Source organism: Microtus ochrogaster, chromosome 10, assembly GCF_000317375.1.
Source record: "Microtus ochrogaster isolate Prairie Vole_2 chromosome 10, MicOch1.0, whole genome shotgun sequence".
Taxonomy (NCBI): Eukaryota; Metazoa; Chordata; class Mammalia; order Rodentia; family Cricetidae; genus Microtus; species Microtus ochrogaster.
The window spans coordinates 38,515,940-38,535,987 of NC_022016.1; the positions used below are offsets into that span (position 1 = coordinate 38,515,940).

General features: G+C 47.4%; 1 protein-coding gene across 5 annotated transcripts in view; it reads right to left on the minus strand.

The window, feature by feature from the left end:
• Positions 1-774: 774 nt before the first annotated feature.
• The window catches only part of Bcor (BCL6 corepressor), a 125,609-nt gene continuing 106,335 nt past the window's right edge, over positions 775-20,048 (minus strand). For 3 of the 5 annotated variants that reach the window (XM_026782143.1, XM_026782142.1, XM_026782144.1), the window contains exons 6-15: positions 19,625-19,811; positions 13,526-13,783; positions 12,819-13,163; positions 11,900-12,225; positions 11,327-11,581; positions 6,293-6,459; positions 4,927-5,072; positions 3,568-3,645; positions 3,243-3,399; positions 775-1,934 (exon numbers count right to left, since the gene is read on the minus strand). In XM_026782143.1, coding sequence (XP_026637944.1) covers positions 1,643-1,934; positions 3,243-3,399; positions 3,568-3,645; positions 4,927-5,072; positions 6,293-6,459; positions 11,327-11,581; positions 11,900-12,225; positions 12,819-13,163; positions 13,526-13,783; positions 19,625-19,811 — 2,211 coding nt within the window. In that variant the 3' untranslated portion in view covers positions 775-1,642. The remainder of the gene's footprint in view (positions 1,935-3,242; positions 3,400-3,567; positions 3,646-4,926; positions 5,073-6,292; positions 6,460-11,326; positions 11,582-11,899; positions 12,226-12,818; positions 13,164-13,525; positions 13,784-19,624; positions 19,812-20,048) is intronic. The other 2 variants (XM_005352855.3, XM_005352852.2) reach the window with 1 other exon arrangement.

Genomic DNA, 20,048 nt, shown 5'->3' on the forward strand with positions numbered 1-20,048 from the left:
GCAGTGACTGGAAGTGTCTTCTCATAACCCATCTTCCTGTTTTGATTGTTTCTGGTGTTGGAGGGTAAAACCAGCTGCAAGTGAACCCAGTAGTTACAGCTTTCCAGTCTGTCTTTAGGAGGATGGACTAATTGTTAATACTAGTAGATGGTTCTAGCGAAAAGAAGTAGCACAAAAGCTGAAACTGTAAGCCTTGCTGATTAGGGTTTTAAATACAGCAATAGAACGAAAGGAGGCCTAAGGGGGACAGACGTGACAATAAATACAGCATTTCAGAGAAAAACACTCCGAAAGGACTAAGGGCTGGCAATGGCACGGGACTGCAACTGATGAAGGTCAACAGCAATACAACTCAGCTCGGCAATCGAGAGCAAGGGCAACAGAAGAGCTGAGAGTCGGATGTGCCAGTACATGTCTATAAACCCAGGATCTCAGGAGGGTTGAAGCAGGAGGACTGAATTTGAGCTCAGGACGAAAGTGAGCACTGTCTCAAAAAGAGGCGGGGGTGAGGCTCACTAGTAGTATAGTTGCTTAGCATGTGAGGCCTTGGGTTTGATCCTCAGTACCTCACAAAAGGATCAGAGAGAGAAAGATCTAAAAATCAGCGCTCAGAGTGGGATGATAGATCAGACTCTCAGCACAGTTCCCTGAACTCTGTATTCGACCTTAGTTTACAGAAACAAAATCGGTTGCAAGTTGGAATCCATCACTAACAGTTAAAGGAAACTAGTAACATTCTAGAAATACAAAGGATGTACTGCAATGTGCTCCTTTCCTCAACAGGTTTATTGCCTTTTAAGAAAATTTTTGTAAAATATAAATACAAAGGCAGAGAATTTACTTACAAAGTTAAAACACAGATCTCAAACATAAACACACAATTCAGAAAATTTTAGTTTTATGTACATTTTCAAGCAACCTCAACATATTATGTTAGTTCTCAGTATTTTACAGGGTACAGAAAAAAATAGCTCAAAGTCTTCTTTAAATAAGAGCATAAAATGTTTAAACATATAAACAATCCGGTTTGATGTGTGAAAAGTAATTTCACAGCTTTTAAATTAGGATACAAAAGTTTCATACAATTAGTTGTTGTGTGTGGATAGCGTTTGAATTTATATTACATACTACTGGATTGCCTCCAATAGCATTTACCTGGCATGAGCAGGTAGTCTGTAAACAAAACATAAAAGTACATTGCCACCAAGTGCCTTTGCCCAAACCACTCCCCCAAACCAACCACACAGTTCTGACCACATGCTGCGGTCATGGCCTACCACCAAAGCTTTGTATGAAATTATACAATAAAGTATGGGGCTCCTTTCTCTTTTTTTTTCTTTTGTTTTATTTTCTCCTTAGAAAAGAAAAATGTTCCAAGTAAAAACAAACATACATATCTCAAAGCATGTGTGCACTGAAAAATAAAGACATTTGAACAGGTTCATAAAAACTGACTTAAAAGTTTAGAAAGAAAACACAGACTTCTAGGTTCTTCTGACTGGAGTAACTTCTCTTATATAAAGAAGAGATATTTTAATATGTAATAGTGTCCTTTCTTTACAGAAATCGTCGTATTATGACACATATGCACAAGGATTAACACTATAACACACTGTACACAGTGGCGGGCAGGGCGGGCGGCTCACCAGTAGCCCTCAGGGACTGTGTCACTAGGGTGGAGCCACTCCACAGTGGAGCCCAGCAAAGTCTGGAGCTCATTGGTGAATTCTACCAGATCCAACAGTTCCTTGCTTTCAGAGTTGAAGGCTTCCAGGTCCTTGGGGCAGGAGAACAAAAGACTTGCAGAGACCTGTCGGTAAAACTCCGCTTCTGCGATGGTGACAATTTCCATATTGGGAAAATTGCAGCGGAAAATCCGGGAGGACATTTTCAACCTCTTGAGCACATCTGAGAGCAGTAGCCAGTTTCGTGGCCTAGAAGATAAAAAGGGTTGGGAGTTAGATTTCTGGAAAGGTACCTCGCACCCTGACTAGCTGAGTACTAACCAGGGCCAGGGATCTTCTAGCCAACTCTTCTGCCCTGTCCTACCACACCCCACCGCTGGTCTTTAAGATAAGGAGAAGAACCACAGCCTAAGAATTTGGGACAGATCTGCTTTTTTTTTTTTGTTTTTGTTTTTCGAGACAGGGTTTCTCTGTGGTTTTGGAGCCTGTCCTGGAACTAGCTCTCGTAGACCAGGCTGGTCTCGAACTCACAGAGATCCGCCTGCCTCTGCCTCCCAAGTGCTGGGATTAAAGACATGCGCCACCACCGCCCAGCCAGATCTGCTTTTATAAAGAGACCATCTACTAGAATTTGCACAAGCTTCACTGTGCCCATGGATGGAAACAAATGGGGATAGACTTGCACACCTAAAACTTCCATCATGCTTCTCCAGTGGACCCTGTACTCAGTGAGGAAAACCAGGCCTATATCCCAACCTCTTTGACCTCTCTGAGGACCCTCACCAACAGATCACTAAACATAGAAGGCTACCTCTCCTCCCCGTTCCCAGTTCTATCCCCATCCTTCAGTTATCTGGGTAGGGACACCTTTGAGAAGGGATGCTTAGTAAGTCTTTCGAGCCTGACACAATTTAGAATTTCTGTCACTGTTAGTAATGGCATACGTGTTTATACCTTCAGAGCAGAGGAGGACATTACTCATTAAACACCTTTGTTAACACAAAGCACAGCAGCTTCTTGACATGGACACCCCAAAGGACTGATTATTAAGGTGCAGTGGCACACCCAAAGGGAAAACATGGGATCTAACCAAATCTGATGACACATTAAGGACTCCAAGTGTCCTAGATAATTGTCCTATTCTTAGGTGAGGAGGTAGTTTATCACTATAGTCCAATTATATCTCAAGTGCCTGGGGGAGACCATAGGCTGACTTGTTGGGGGATGGGATGACAGCTGCTAGGGGAAGACTCATTTCTTCACTGTTGGCTGCTCCACTATCCAAGATGGTGGCTTTTCCGTGGCATTTCAGTTCCCGGCTTCAATGCCCACTGGCCCCAAGCATAACTTGAAAAGATACACTTACTCACGAGGGCAGTTTGAACCATGTTATAGGTAAGCTCTACTCCACTGGGCATAAATAACTGATCTGGACCCTTAGCCAAGGTCTGAGGACAGCTAAGAAGCCACCCACCATTCACCCACCTTCATCTGCCTAAAGGGACAAACTGCTTTTCAAGCAGCTTGGTAGTTTGTTCCACAGAGAGCCATGCTTACCCCTGAGCGACGGACACTTGGACATTATAACATGGCAAGAGAGAGTTCTCCGAAAACTCAAACTCAAACAAATCGCTGTAGGCATCCTCCTCCTCATCTTGGTCTTCTGGCCCTGGGGGGTTAGCCAAAACGTCATACCCACTTTCATCGTCTGGTTCTAGTAGAAGGCAAAGGAGAGAGAGGCAGCAGTTAGCTGTAGAGTATTAGCTGGCTGTGGTGACAGCCAGAGCAAGCAAATCATTGTGCCAGTGCCCAGCCCCTGACTTCCTCACCCAGAGCAGGCAACAACATTCTCACTGGAGCATGCACGAACAGTGATGCTTACCACACACACAGCTGCCATAGAACTCCCAAGCGCCACTGGAGTCATCGTCACTACGACCCTGTAGGTCATTTAAGTAATCTGCAGAGAGAGGGGGCGACAGAAGATAAAATATACTGGCAAGTTCTGTGGGGTATCACACAACTATAATCTCAGAACTCACGAGACGGAGGCAAGAGGATTCTACCTTCGAGGCCAGCTTGGGCCATACAATGGGATCCAGTCCCCACACAAAACACAATCCTATCTGACAAGAACAAATGTTAAAGCAGTTAGGATGCCTTTTCCCTAGAAACTCGTAATAGGCTGGTTTGTGACTGTGCCTGCAAGTCACCTCTCAGTTTTTAGAAGCCCTCTGTAGTTCCTGACTTGCTGAGGGACAGGCTACCCTGGCTTACCAGAATGAGAGCAAAGAAGCTTGGGAGGCTTATAAAACTGAGGAAGAATTGTATTTTTCCAACTCGTCTCCAATCCACCAGACAACTTCTTTCAGTAAGCACTACTTAAGGTGGGCATGGCTGGACTGCGAGCAGTGTCTGATGAGGAGCTTAACCACAAGGGTCCGACAGTCATGAAACTGAGCTTGTTTTCAGGATCTTATAACACCGGGGGCTTAAAAGATGGGTTTATCCTAAGACCAAACACCACAGCGCAAAACTGCATGCCTGGGAGCTTGGGTAATTTTAGAGACTTGCTATGTAAACCCCTGGGTCATACTTAGGTGAAAAATGGATTTGTAGAAAATGAAACTAACTATGTTAAAAAACAAAACAAAAAACAACCAAACAAACAAAAAAAAAACAACCAAACAAACAAAAAAGTAAAGCCAGGCATGGTGGAGCATGCCTGTAATCCCAGCATTCAGGAAGCAGAGGCAAGCAGATCTCCTATGATGTTGAGGCCAGCCTGGGCTACAGAGCAAGTTCCAGGACAGTTACAGTCTGTTACAGAGACAAACTCTGTCTCAAAAAAAGCAAAAACCAAATCAAAACAACAAGAACAAACAGAAAACTTTAAAAATATTATGGTGAAGAAGCCAAGTGGCTTCACTACAATAGGATTTCCCCATAGAAAAACCTTTGCTTTTGGCATAGTCACACCCAAATCTAAAATATGCAGTTTCCATCTCTGCCCTTTGGTGAAGCCCAGGGATTCATACATGCTAAGTGTTCAACTACTAAAGGCACGCACACATGCACCAGGCCCAACCTAACTCCCCCCCCCCCCAACAGCCTTTGATAAGTCAATCAGACTGGCCTTACACATTCTTATTTTCTCAGAGTACCTAGGACTGGAGCTGAGCGCCATATGCCCAGGTGAATTGAACTATTGAATAAGATCATCCATTGAACTCCATCATACCTGTTAAAAACTTCTCCATAAGTTCACTGTGGGTCATCTTCATGATGGTTCTACCTGAGTACGTGGCTAAAGTGGGGTCAGCACCATAGGAAAGAAGCAACCGGACAATTTCTAAGTGGTCATTCTCCACAGCATCATGCAGAGGCCTGGAAAGAGACACACAGTGGCATTAAGCTTGTGCACAGCATACTTGTCTGATCTAGAAGCAGGGAAAACAGAATACATGCACGCCTCCTACAGTGAGCATCCTGGGTACCACTACATACAGAAGAAAACCAGGGCACAGTGATGGGAGCAAAGTCTAAACAAGCAACTGTTATGGATAGCTAACCCTCAAAGGGGCCAGGGAAGGGACTACCTCAGGGTCAGTTCTCAAGTATACACCTATTTTATCCTTAGGCCTAAGAAGATCTTAAATCTATGATGAAAATATCTTCAGTGAAATGAGGTACAGACAGGAAAATTTCCACCACTGTAGAAGCCAGTGCAACAAGCAATCGCTATACAAAAACAAAACAAAAAACCACCAAACCAACAAAAAGCCAGTCACCTTTGCTAAGAGAAGCATTCTAAGTCCTGCTCCAGCACTCTGTCAGGAAGCCAAGTGCCTGGCAGTGGCATATTCTCAGGGGGGCACATACCATCCCCAGGCCCCTGAGCTAATGCTATTATCAAAGTATGACACTCAGGAGGCAAAGGCAGGTAGAACTCTGAGATTTTAAGGCCAGCCCGGTCTAAATATCAAGCTTCAGAACAGCCAGGACTATCTAAGAGTGACCTGGTCTCAAAAGAAGAAAGCGTGAAAGATCCACAGGTTACCCTTTGGGTGTTTCTGACTGTCAGGGGAACCAGGGTCCTGAATCCCAGAGTGCCCCGTCACAACGTCAGCAAGATGCCTGTGCTGACTCAGATGTGAGTCTTACTGATCAAACAGAGGTCAAGACAAGGTGACTATTAGGGCCCGGATGGATGTGGGTGATGACCGAAGAACCAGTGGAAGGAGGCATAGATGGCCTTCAGTCAGTCTGTTCCAAGGGGTGTTTCAGCTCACTAATACTTTGAATGGTGATTTCACAGATGGCAATGAACAGCTCAAGGATCTATAAGGTAGTATTTGTCTCCCTGACTCATGGAGGGCCATGACCTTCTGGGAGGCTTTGGTCTGTGGGAGAACTACAGAACTGGTCAAGACTGGGAGGTTTTCATCACCTACCAGAAAAATCTGTTCAATTCAGTTCTAGGCTGCAATCAATGCAGGTGCAATTTGCTCTTCATCTTTCCCCCATGGGGTTTCTGCATTCCCTGAGATCTACTGTCTGCTTGACAGCAATGCCAGGAAGCACGAAGAACAAGATACACCACTGACCTGGTTCCATCCTGGGCACTGCAGTTGACATCAGCGCCATATTCAAGGAGGTGGCGAACGATGTTGAGCCACCCCCTGGCACAAGCTTCATGTAGTGCACAGTAACCAGCATTGTCACGATGATTCACGTCACAGATCTTGTTCTCCAGGCAGTATAAGACCACTTCCTGTGGGGAGGGAGCGAGAAATACCATCCGATCACCACACAGTCACCTCATAAGGAAGACTTCTTCATAGTTCTAAGACTATAAGCTGAGGCCTGAGAACCCACTGTGGTTTGGGTGGTGCCTGAATGTTTATTGAGGGGTCTACAGCTGGGCAGCCCCAATCAAATGTGTTTTACCTTCTCCCAAGTCTCCATAGGCTGTTTATGAACCAAAACACTTGTCTCATTACTGAGGGAGTATGGAAACTCAGCTGCAGAGACTTCCAAAGGGCTCACTGGAAGGCACTTGGAATTCCCAACACTCAGAAGCTTGAGGCCAGAGAACCAACGTGAGGTTGAGGTCAGACTAGGGTATAGAGTGAGATCTTGTCTCACCAAAACAAGTCCGAGGGCACATTCATCTGTACTATGGCATTTATGCTCCACCAGGGTCACTACAGATAGTAAACAGCCAAGTTTAGATAAAAGCAAGGATGATCAAAGTGAAGCAAAATGGAAGAGCACCATAACACCCTGCAACCCAGAGCAGGTGAGGCAGATGGCATCCCTGTGTGCAGACAGAAGGCAGAGCTCTAAGGGGACTCTTGCCAGATATCTTAGCCCTCACCAAGAGATGAAGCCAAGGGAGGTGGCATACACTTGTAATTCCAGCATTCAAAGGACTGAGGCAGGAGGATGACTTAAGTTTGAGACCAGCCTTGATGGTAAGCCTGCGATACAAAAAGCAAAATGCCCTCTTAAAAACAAGAAGCTGGGTGGTGGTGGCGGCAAAAACCTTTAGTCCCAGCACTCAGGAGAGGCAGAGGTAGTTGGATCTCTGTTGAATTCCAGGCTAGCCTGGACTACAAAGTGAGATCCAAGACAGCCAGTACTGTTACAAAGAGAAACCTTACCTCAAAATACCACCAACCAACCAACCAACCAGCCCAAACAGACAGGTGGAAAAGAAAAGACAGAAAATGGATTGGCACAACAGTAAGTAGCTCAGCAGTAGAGCCTTGGCATGGGGTTCCATTCACACCACACACATGGACACACGGACACACGGACACCAGGGCCTCAAATAACCCCACCTCTCCTCCCTTTTCCCTCTACTAAAGACTGAATCCATGCAATACACACTTATTTACTTAAGTCAATGACAGGAATCAGATAGATCACATACTAGAACAAAACAGAACAAGTGTGGCCCTCCCTCAGCAGAAGGCATTCAGTGTCAACAGTCTGCATCAGAATCACTATTGTTAATTAATCTCACTTCTTTAGCATGTTAAAATATTACCATGAACCACTCCTAGCAAGCACAGCAGTAATTTACCCAATGTCTTATTACCATGATTAAGCAAGTTTTCAAACACATTGAACAGTATCTGTCACCAGGAAACAGGTTACACTATCTTCTCCTAAGACACGCCAAGCAAATTGTCACTAACTTCTAAGAATGGGGCTAGACAACGCAGGGTGGCCTACCATTTGTGACACTGGAGAACTCGTCTGCTAGACATAAAATATGGGTGGCTTCTTCTGGCCACCCATAGACGTGAAGTGGGTTGTGAAAAATCTCTAATGCCCTTTCTAGGACAGTTCAGTCAAAGGTAAAGGCTCACTTGGGTGCTACCTAGGATGTTCCAGATGCTTCCCTGTGAAACTAAGGCTACACACTGGTAAATCTGACCATCCGTGCCCTGTTGCTTCAGGTCGCCACAGCAGCTCCCTTCTAAAGCAAGGGGAGGAAAAGAGAAGGCATGCTTGGCAAGGCATTTCTTCCGTCAGGTCCTAACCTACCAGAATGCCCACAATCCTCTGAGCCCCAGTATCCAGGATACTGCATGCAGCTGCTGCTCTTTTAGCAGGTCCTCACTAGCCAGACTCGAGTGGACGGCTGCAATCTAATGAGTTGTGTGCCCCAGCCAGGATGAGACCTTGTCATGTGACCCTGGGATTGGCCCTGAACACCACCGACTGCTGTGAAAGGATCAATTTATGTGGATCCCGGCAGTCTGCCTGGTGTCCTCTCAACCTAGGGTTTATTTGTTCTGACAATTATGGCCCTCACCTGGAAACCTTCATCACTACAGGGCTGATCTGAGGGAACCTAGAAATGAAAGAAGTCAGAGCACAAGACCAAGTCGATTCTCTCTTGTCCTGGAGGATGGCGGGAAAGGCAACAGTGACCACACACAAGGGGAGGCATTTGCCACAGTCTACCCTCATTTCGCTGCACTGGTGTCACTTGGCCTGAGATCTGCTTGTCTGCTGTTATGTCTTACACTACTCTCCACAGTCTGGGAAACAGCAGGAAGAAAAGCGAGAGTGTTTTCATCCAACACTTAGGGCGACTGCGGAACAGAGGGGCAAGACTCCCACGTCTGCTGGGAAGTCAAAAAGCCCAGTAAAAGGTTCTGATTTGGAAGGCTTTGATCCAGCTGTCAAGAGCATCCTTCTGACCCTCTGCTGGGCTCAAGCAAGCTAATATCACTCTCCTAGCTAGGAGAGTGCTAGCCTCTTTACAGATGCCAACTGCAGTCCCCAACAGAAGGGTGAAGACGTGTGCCTGCCCAACACATTTCTCAGTTATTTTTTGCATCAGAAATGGGTGTGTTTGAAGGACAGCCCACCCATTCCCAAACAAAATCAAACTGTTTTTGTTGGACAATTCTGTTAAGAGGCCATAAGCTGAATGCCATTAACCACAAAATATAACCATAAAGGCCATAAACCCGACATTGTTAATTAATTAAATGCCTCATTAACTTTTTTAAAAACATGATTTATTTAATTCATAGAAAATTTAACCATCACCACTAAACGCACAAGCATGTGGTTGCATACTGACATTTTAGCTGGAGCAATGGAAGCCTTCTTAGCAGGAGCGAAGCAGCCTGAGTGTGCCTGGCCTGATCAGCGGTTAAGACAAAGCTGGAGAGAGGGGACTGCTGTGAACCCCTAGACCCACATTAGCAGCAATAGAATGACAGGGAGAGCCTTTTTATTGCACACAAGGCATCTTTAGCCAAACAGGAAGCAACAGTGTCAAAGTTCACTCCTGGGGAACTCTTCCATAGCTGTGTGTTCAAGCAGTCCCTTACGAAACTATGGAAACTGTCCTTCATTTAGAAAGCTCTGAATGACCTATCATCCAACATCTTAAATTCTGCTAAAAGAAATGCAGGAAAGTCAGCCTCTGGGTGAGAGGAATGCTTTAATATTAACAATTAAAACACTGGGCATTGAAATTTACATATTGAAAATTATGTGCCTGTGTATTGGAAGACAAGTTCAATAAATATTCCCTGGGACAAAGGAACAGAGCCTACAAAGTGCTTCTTAGTCCAGGCCTCAGACCTACTGGCTGTATAAAAACTCTTCCTTTAGAGAAGCCACAAGGGTCTCTTGAGCCTTGCCAACTCTCTTTTGCAAAGGAATAAGACCTTTGGAAATGATGCGAGATCAAAGGCTAGGATAGAAGCCTTGTTTCTTTATGAGCAAAGCAGCCTGCTGCCCTTGAGGGAAGCCTCATTCCTTCCCTGTCTCCCCTGGTGAGCTGCTTGAAGCCACAGTACAGCTAAAGGGAAGCCCCTGGAAGGAAAGGATGCAGAGCACACAGCCTCACCCTTCTAGGTGTTGATGCTCAGCTTGTGGGAAACATCGGTGGTCACTTGTACCTAATCCACATTAACTGAGCTAACTACCAATCTTTCATCTAGTTATTTCTGAGATAATCCAGCGATCTAAAAAAAGAAACACCAGCGCACCCAAGAACCATCCTTGCCTCAAGTTTTCACCCACAAAGCCACAATTCTCAGGTTGGACTGTGGGTCACTAGCTAGCACAGGGCTGGGTGATCCCACCAGGAACTACAAGGGCATCACAATGAAGTTCAGGCCGCAGGGGTTCTGACTAAATCCTGCTGGCCTTACCCTGCTGTGGGCCAGTAAGGGTGCTGCAATGTCTTTCCTTCACACCTCCACACTTGCTGAGCTGCTTTTTATTTTTGCCATCCAACTCCCAGAGGGCTGATGTCAGAAAAAAAAAAAAAAAAAAGCCTTTGCCCTGTGGGCTATTGCATCACAATTCCAACTGGTAAGTGTGTGCGGGGTGCACAAGGGGGCAGAAGGAGGCAGTTAGCACCAGGAGGTTCTGAACTGCAGGAAAGGGCCCAGTACAAGAAGAGGCTGAGAGGTGCTAGGGAAGGTGCCGGGCAGGACTGAGCTGAGCAGTCGCTGTACGGGATCACTCACTATCTTTCATCTCTTCCGTTCTCTGCAACTTTCCTCAACAGAAAGTGCAGATAACAGCAGGGAGCAGACCAAAGGCGGTGAAAGGGCAAATTGAGTTGCTGTGGACCACACGGGCTTAAGAGCAGAGGTACACTGGCAGCAGTGAGCTTGGGGCAGAACCCTTAGGCCACCATTGCCCCGTCAGTGCTGCCTTCCCCACCTCAGTGGGTCCATGTCAAGCCTCCCTATGGTCACTTCTTACCCCCAAAGACCACCTTTCTACCAGCAATAGCATAAGCCACCCTAAATAGAGCTAATCACTTCTCTACACTCCTGGTAATCAAAAACCAAATGAATTCATTAAAATTTGCCCCAGGCGCCAAGTCCTAGGTTATGTCAGACTCTGTATCGGATATAAGTGAGCAAAAGCCTGGTCAGAGAGGCCTACCTGAACATCTGCAGCCTCTACCAGGGGGACCTAGCCAGAGACAGCAGCCAGAGTGGGGCTAACACAAACATCCTGCTGGGTCTTGGAACACCTCCTGATGTGGAGGGAGTTCAACAAGCCCCTCCCTGAAGCTGCTGCCCCCAGCCTGGAGCAGAGGTTACTGAATGCTCCCGATCCATGGTACCCACAAGTCCACTCACCTCATAGCCTAGCCGGGCAGCCCGCTGGAGGAGGGTCTCGCCAGCATTCTTGTTGACAATAAGTCTCCGAGCCTCTGGCGGCATGGGGCGAGACTGGGTGGTCTCTTGAGGAGAACTTGAGCGTGGCAGCTGTGTGGCCTGGGAGGCCGGTAGCAATTGTTGTAAACGGTCAAAGGGCTTTGGCTCCTGTTTGGCTGGCGACAAATCATAGTCTGTACTGGGCTCAGGTCGTTTTCTGAATCTCCGCACAGTCATCTGTCACAAGAGAAAAAGGTATGCACAGGTAAGGCTGTGAACCTTCAAACACATCCACCGCTTTGCTCTAGCCTCTTCCCAGACAGAATGGCAAACCCATAGAGAAAGACACTTTCTTTTCCTTCTTAGGAAGGGGAGGGGCTGCCAAGAGGGCTGGAGATGGGGCCTCACTCTTTCTAGGTTTGAAACTTCATGGCCATCCAGAACACATGCCCCTCTAGGACAGAAGTGATGTGAAGGGGAGAGGGGGCTCAGTCCCGGAAAATGGGAGTTTAGTCCATGAGAAGCAAGGCCAAGGCGGGCGCGAGCAGAAGGTACCTTGCTGTCAGTGCTCTCCACATAGTAGTCTCCTGGGATGGGCAAGCTCCTCCTGGGCTCCTGAGCTATCAAGTGCTTGGTTTTGCACAGTCTCTTCCCGGATGGCTTCTCACTGTTGTCAGTGTATTTCTGCAGCGGGGAGGCAGCCTGGCAATCCTCTTCTTCATCTGTGCATAGCACATCTGTCTTCTGGCTTTCTTTAATTTTCTGCTGTTTGGCAGGCAGCCTCGAGGCTGGCGTGCAGCTTGGCTGAGTCTGCTTTTTGCCACTTGCATTGGTGGATGAAAGGCTCTTCATGGGCGGAGAGCTGGAGAACACAGGCAAGCCTAAATACGAAGGGGGAGGTGACGGGCGGGGGAGGGGGAGAAGAAGCAGGCGTTACACAGTTGTAGCCCATGCAGAAAGAAAAGCCCATTGTTAGCACTGATCACTGGAGCGGCTTCAGTTTTTAAAGATATACCAATTATGTTTTCAAAGCATTAATATATTTTAATTATCCCACATTAAAATGGCAAATAGGTTAACCCTCAAAATGCCAAGGGCTAAGTTTCTATGAAGGGCCGGGACAAGAGGACAGAAACCGGCTCTTTCTACTCTTCCCCATCCACTGGACTAGGGTGCCCAGAATCCGGATGACCACCGAGGCAGCTTGAGCCTGGAGGGATGGTGTTGGCGAGGGTGTGCGGCCACCCAGCCTTCTCTTCCTGACCAGTCATAGACTGGGAAATAAGCAAGGAAGTGGAGAGAATCCAGAAATTGGGTGTGCAAAGACATGCACCACCTACCACACAACCCAGTCAGAGTCAACTCGGAAGCCTCAAGGTCCCCTGGCTCTCTCCAAAGGCCCTCTCCCATGGAAGGAAGGCACGACCCAACCTCTAGGGGCAGAGTGGATAATCAAGATGCGGCCTCTGCATACCTTGTTCATGGTCAGTGGGTTTGAGGGACTCTTCAGACCAGCCTCTGTTGCCTTTGGCCTCTGCCTTTTTCCTGCCAGCCCTCTCTTCAGTGATGTTAGTCCCCTGGGAGGTGACCTCAGGCTGAACAGCCTGGGTCACTTCCTTCCTGCTTTGGCGGCCAGGCTTGCTCTCTGCTGCCGACACCTGCTGCTCCCAGCGTTCTCTAAGGTGCAGCAAGTGGCGTTGCTTTTTAGGATGGAGCCCTGTTAATTCAATGCACACCTTCAGGTTGGTCAGCTCACTATAATGTGGGTCTTCTAAGTGGTTAGAGGAACTGTTTGTCATTTCCCTCTCAGGCCAGTCATCTAATGGAGAAATAACTACAAATTAATCAAAAAGCCCCCTGGGGAGGGAACAAACTGTCTTACACAGCACCAATGGGGTGGGGAAGGGGGAGGGTGTGGCCACTGTCTCTGCTTCCACAGGTCACTTATTTTCCTTTGGCCGCCTCTGGGTTTGGAGGGAGGGAAAGTGGGTGCCACCTCCCCAGGGCTTCAGGATGTGTCATGGGAATGTCAAGGCTGCACCAGATACTCATCCGCTGTCTATGGGGGTGGGGAGGGAACAGGTGCTGCAATAACCCCACTGTGTCCCACACCTCAGGGGTGCCCTCTGCGGTTGCATGCACAGGCCTCCCAAGCAGGCAGTGGAAGCTGGCCAAGCTCACCTTTGGAGATCCGTCGCCTCTTGGCTTTCAGAGGGTCCTCTGGCAGCTCTTCCACAGTGGTCTCAGTGTGGATGCTGTCACCTGATGCTTTACGTTTCTTATCTAGCCGAAGGGTGGGGCTGTGCGGCATGTCCACCACCCCCTGGTCAGTGGGTGGCTCGCTCACAGGTGGTCTCTCCAAGAAATACTTTTCCGCAGGAAGATCTTTGTCCTCTGGGGCTTCAAAGAGATCATGTTTGTTTCCAGTACTATACTCACCTGTGGGAGAAGAAAAAAAGAATGCAGAAATGAGGTCCAGGTTCTCCAAAGGAGGCGGGATAAGGGAAATAAGCAGGACTGCCATGGCCAAGGCAATCAACACCCGAAGGTCTTGGTGGACAGAATCCTCACCCATCAGAATCATTGCTTCCAGAGGAAGGGCATGCCAGAACGAGTCAGCAAGTATAGCAGAAGGCAAGGCAGGAGGTACCTTGTCTTCTTGACTTTTTTGTAATTGGGGCCTAAGGTACCCACACTCTCAACCTAGTCTGGTTAAGCTTTAAAAAAAAAAATCTCCAGGAAAGCATTTGTTCAAGTCATTATTATGAAATACAGAGGGACAGAGGGTTGCAGTAAAAGACTAAACATCCCTAAAATGTCATGTATCCAAGGGGCAAAATCTATGTTTACTTAAATGGACAGACAGAAGATGGTGAAAAATGAGGAGCGCAGATGGGAGTGTTGAAAGAAACCTTGATGGGCAAGAGGGGGCAGAGAACCCTGCAGACCCAGGGCTGCTGGGAGGAGGGGCCCGGCTTAGCCAAAGGCAAGGGTTCCTTAGAGACAACTTCAAAGGGTTCAATCTGATGGCTGCCTACAGAAATCCCTATCACTAAATCAAGGAGCTGCTCTCATTTAATGTCCAAAATAGGGGATCCCCATGGGGACTCAGGTCACCTAACCTGCACTCTTTCTCTCAAGCAAACATCTCTAGACAAGACCTCACCCTTTTCACAGTTGGGTCTTTTGTAGCCAGGCAAGCATTAGCAAAAGTGCTGGCTCCAGCCCCTCCCCCCACACCCGGGCTGCCCCTGTTCTCCGAGAAGACCAGTAGGCATCTCCCTTTTCCCTGAATCAAAGCCCAGTACCTAGTGTTCTAGCTAAGAACTGCCCCACAAATTGCTCTGGTATGGCAGATTTTCTAATAAGCAACAAAATAGAAACACTATGGAAACAAGTGAGATGGTTCAGCAGATAAAGGTACCTGTTGCAAAGCTGAGGAACTCAGTTCCATCTCTAGAAACTACCTAGAAGAAGGAGAACTGTCCTCTGACCTCCATATATGCATTAACTGTGACATGTGTGTGCACCTCTAAACAAAAAAATAACCCACTATGTAATGATCACCATAAGGGTCGGTGCTTACCCATGGACCACTAAAATGATCCCACATGTTACTGGGGATGTGGGTCTGGCTTTTGGGTAGCGATGAAGAAGTCATTTTGTAGATAAAATAAGCATGCACCTCATAGGCTGAGCTCAATCCACTTCAAATTCCACCCTTCCTTCCAAGCAGCTAGGCCTCATCAGCTTCTCTCAAGGGCAATCCAGTATTGAGTGGCTGTCAGCTGCGAGGTGAGCAGTACCTTGGGCATGGAAAGCTGGATCCAATCTGAGCTAAGGAATGGCCACACATCCCCAGCCGTTCCTCCTCTCCATGGTGGTACACCTTATAGACAACAGCCAGCAGCCAGGCCCCTTGTGATTCTGAGTATACCTAACTCAAGGACACAGTCAAACCAGGCCTCTGGTAATAATGGCAATGTTCTGTCATAAGGATTGACAGCAGCCAGAGAAGACAAGCAGGCTGCCATAGACCACTGCACTCAGCTTGGCAGGGTCTCACTTGGGCTAGCTACTCTGTGACCCTCTTAACGGCTCTGGCACTAACAGTACCACTTTACAACTTGGCCACGCTGGGCTATAAAGTGGGAACATTATGACCAGCTGCCTCTCATCCAGGGATAAGCTTCACCAACTCAGGCTGCTCAGAGCAAAGGGAACGGCCAGAGAAATTACTTATGCAGGATGCTAAGATTGCACTTGCCCCAGCATTTTAAAGTATACTTCACCTCACCCTTTGGTAGGTGAGGTGAAACAAAGGTACTAGGCAGCACACTCAGTGTGGGGCCTAGCCCAGATTGCACTGCCTCACTTACCCCTTTCCAGCATCACACCCTCTCGCTCTAGCCAATCTCTAAAACTCTCTCTACACCGAGTGTTTTACATTGACTTCCTAGTCTTGCAGTTGAACTCTAGGTCTCATGTAGGCACCTGTACCACTGTCTAAGCTAACTTTCATGGGGAGGTTTTCATTTTCAGCCTCACTGCCAACTCCTAACAGTGAAATGTGGCTTATCTCAATCATGTGACCCTTTGCCCAAACTGCCCTCAAAAACCACCCATTTTATGGGCTGGCCTGTCTGTTCCTCACTAAACAGGGGCATCCTATCTCCTTTTCTTCTGGGATTTTACCATCAGGCAAACTTGTACACAGTGGGTAGAAAGGTGTCCCCACCGCTCCATTACCATCCGCTTCTCATTGACAGGGAAGCTGGCAGGGAGGAATGGAGAACACATTTGCTCACTAGCTCCTTCAACTCCCCACAACTCATCCATCTGGCCACTGGACTCCTGAGCCTTGGGGACTGTGAATCACTCTATGGCATGTTCCCTTCTGCCTTATCCCAAGAACGCCAGAAGTGCCCATTGTTATCTCTCCATTCTAAATTATCTTCAAGAACTCTCTCTGATCAGTTTGGGGTTTATACTAGTCCACAGATCATTAACGTAGCTGTTTTTTCTGCCATTCTCCAAATCTTAATGAACTGGGTGGAACCCTCCTCCCCCCCATGCAAGCATCTTAGGGCAATGATTCCTATTCCCTTCAGAGACGTCCCAAAAATCTGCACCAGGGTGACCTTCCAGGAGCTAACAACAATCGTGAAGCAAACCTAGCCCCACCTACTGCCTGCCATCAGCCATGGGATGCTTCATGTCATTTCCATACACTTTGACTTAGACCTCCTTAAATGGGACCAGTCTAGCCACTACCTACAAGATTACCCTTAAAGCAAATGAGATGGGCTGATGGAAAGAGACAACAGAAGCCCTAACCACTAGGCTCTACCCACTGCTTGTACTGGCCCCCTGGTCATGCCATGCGGGTAGATGAGGGTGTGGCTGTGTTTGATACTTGCTCCCCTATAGCATGGTCATATGACTTGCAGCACATATATCCCATAATCTATCATGACTGTGCTGCCATACTATACCTCATAGAAGCATCACCATGGCAACATTTACAAATCACCACGGCAACAAAGCAACTTCATCACTGTGGCAGCCATGCCCAGAGAGCACTAAACAAGATGGGAGAGTTTAAGACTTCTGAGGGTTGTCCTGGATGTCAGTCCCCTCTGCAGGTCTGTCACCCACAGCAGAACAGACCAGATGACTGACTGATGTCAAGGCATCTCTCTGTTCCAAACTCAGAGGAGTTCATAAAGCATGCTGCTGCTGTCCTGGGGGAGAAATTCCAAGGGACAAGTTCCCACATAGCCCCTTGACTCAGGTTTCCTCCAATTCCTGCTCAGGTACCAGGTCTGTGTCACCCAAGAGACTAGCAAGGGACACAGTAGTTTATGTTCAAGAAAGACCAGGCTAATGCTTCCTCGTCCTTCTCCATCTCTAAAACGTCACTGATAATTCCTACCTACGAATTGTGCAGAGAAGTGATTCATTCATTTGATCAACTTCTACAATACTTAAATTCAGCCACCATACCAAAGAGGCCAAAGAAAATCCTGACCATGGCCCCTTCAACCAGATGCACCCACCATTTCAGAAGCTACATCTATTCTGGGAGCAGAGGGGCTGCCTCAGAAGGATAAGGGAGGGGAGACTGGCAGCATATGCCTATAATTGCAGCATCTGAGAGGGTGAGGCAGGAGGACTAAGGCCAGCATGGGTTACATGCTAAGATTCATGTACGACACGCCTACCAAAAACCAAAAAGAACCAACCAACCGAAAATGTGGGAGTAGGTAGAGTTTGGAATCCTGTGCCCTGTACTCCAAATCCCCACCCTCGCTCTCATATGCAAACAGCTTGGCTCTTGCCTCTGGGACATCTATGAGAAGTAAAGGAATCCATGAAGAGCACAGGCTAAACCCACCTGAGCTATGACAGCCAAGAGGGCTCAGTCAGTAACGGCTGAAACAATCCAGGAGTCCTTGTCCTCTTATATTGAGGAAGTAATGAGAGCGAGTACAACAGTTCTTTCAGGGTGTCCCTGCCAGTGAGCCACAAACACCAAGTGCCCAGAAAAGTATGAGTATAGTAACATAGTTCCTTCTTGAAAAGCAAGCCTCTTGTACATCACCTGCAGAGCACTTGGTGACAATTTCTGGCTCTTATGAGTGGCAGGAGCCCTGTCCTGGTGCTCCAAAATAGCCCACTGTCTGAATCTTGAAGGAGCCTCTCAAGCCACTCCAATTTCTTGTCACTAGGGTCAGCAGGGGGAAAAAAAAACAACAACAAACCAAAACAAACTGGGAAGAAGGTAGACCTCCCAGGCAGGTAGGTGGGTGGCCTCTGATTTTTATCTGAGGGCAGTAGCCACTTTGTGCCTGACTATGTTACTTGCAAACTAAAGAAAGGGCCAAAAGGCTGGAAGCTGTCCAAGTTCCTTCCCACCTCTCAAGCTCTTCTTCCATTCACTCAGAACAAAGGGGAACTCCCACTTGTGGACAGCTCCTCCCTTTCAGAAGCACCTTGCCTGTTTCTCAGTTCTTACAGGCCTTGCCAAGATCTGTGGGCTCACAAGCTGCTGGTGATGGAATTGCTCTGTGTTTATTCTGAGCAGACTGGAGGAAGGCTTTCTTTGCTACTTCACCCAAGAGCAGCCCAGACCCATTACTGCCCCATACACGTCTGTTGATGGGGAGTGTAAGGATACTCGTGCTCATACCCATTGAGAGTCCCTTAGGGAAGAAAGGGCACTGTGCTTGCCATAGAAACTACTTTTCTTTGGGACTAACTCACAGCAAACAATCTTGGTCCTGCCTGCCACTGCAGCCTGACCAGACAGACCATTGGTGGGACCTTAGGAATGAACTGGAGGAAGTGGAGGAAGGACAGTGCTCTAGAGAGCCAACCACATGTTCCTGGACCAGAACCCCTCAGATTCCATCAGGCACTGAGGAATTATATCGCGTGTGCTACACCTTCAAGGGCAGCAACCCAGGACTCTCAAACATTCAACCTCATTGCCTGGCTTGTCTAGGAAGTTTCTGCATCTGCCGTCTTCCATGTTCACCTAGGCACCCTAATTGGACACAGCCGGCCTCCAACCTTAGGCATGCACACTTGAGGAATCCAAAGACCTTCACCAAGCACTGCACACACCCTCAGAATTCTCCATGGTTCAGAGCAACAGGGTTGCTGTTGAGACTCAAGTATTCGCATATCCTTAGAAAGGCATTTTCAGCATTTTCTTCTTCCCGTATTTTACCTCCAGAACATAAGCCACCATCTGTCTGGTGGACAGAGATCTTTCACGTAAACCACACTCGGGGTCTACTGGTAACTCCCAATGACAGCAAACAAACTCAACCAATGCCTGTTCCCATCTTTCTGCTACCTTGGCCAACCTGATGGAAAAAACCTGAGTAGTTTCCATTCTACATTAGCCTGTCACGTGGGAGAGGAACAGGGCTAGAGCATCATTCTAGCTGCTACAAAAAAGAACTGACCCTCACCACCCACTTCCTACTGCTACATTGTATTGGGCTGTCATTCACTTTGAGCCTGGTGTTTCTTTGAAAACAGAGATGATGTCCCAGAAAAGAATCCCACAGACACCCAATTCCCTGCTGTTGTAAGCAGACATCACTGCACTAATGGCCAAAGCGACCCCTTTCTCTGAGCAATCCCCTACTGGAGCCAGGGCCATTATCCACAAATCGCTCTTCCTCTCACCATCCCAGGCTTTGGAAGCAGGGTGGCCCTGTTCTCACAGGGACATGGTACTACAAGCCAACTGCTCGGGTTACTTACATCTCTCACTGTTGTTCTGATCAGCAATGGCCTCTTCCAGGGCGACTGACTTTGGCTTTTTGTCCTGACTTCCTTTCAACCTTTCCCAGTCGGCTGGGCTGAATTTGCACACCTCGGAGTCTTTGGTTGCTGGGTGGCCACCTTCTCTTTCTTTCATCTCCAACTCTGAGAAGCGCATCATTGCACGCTAGAAAGAGAACGGAGATGGAAAAAAAAAACAACATCTTACCATAAAGGCTATTTCATGTGCCTTATACTATAAAAGAAAGTGTTTTCAAAGAAAAGCTTGCCCAAAGCCAACCACAACTTATGAGATACAACTCAGATATTTTAAAGTTTAACAGATAAAATTTAAGAGTGTCTATGTGAGTAGTCACATTCTTTATCCATAAAGTCATGTGTATATAGATACAGACGCAATGTA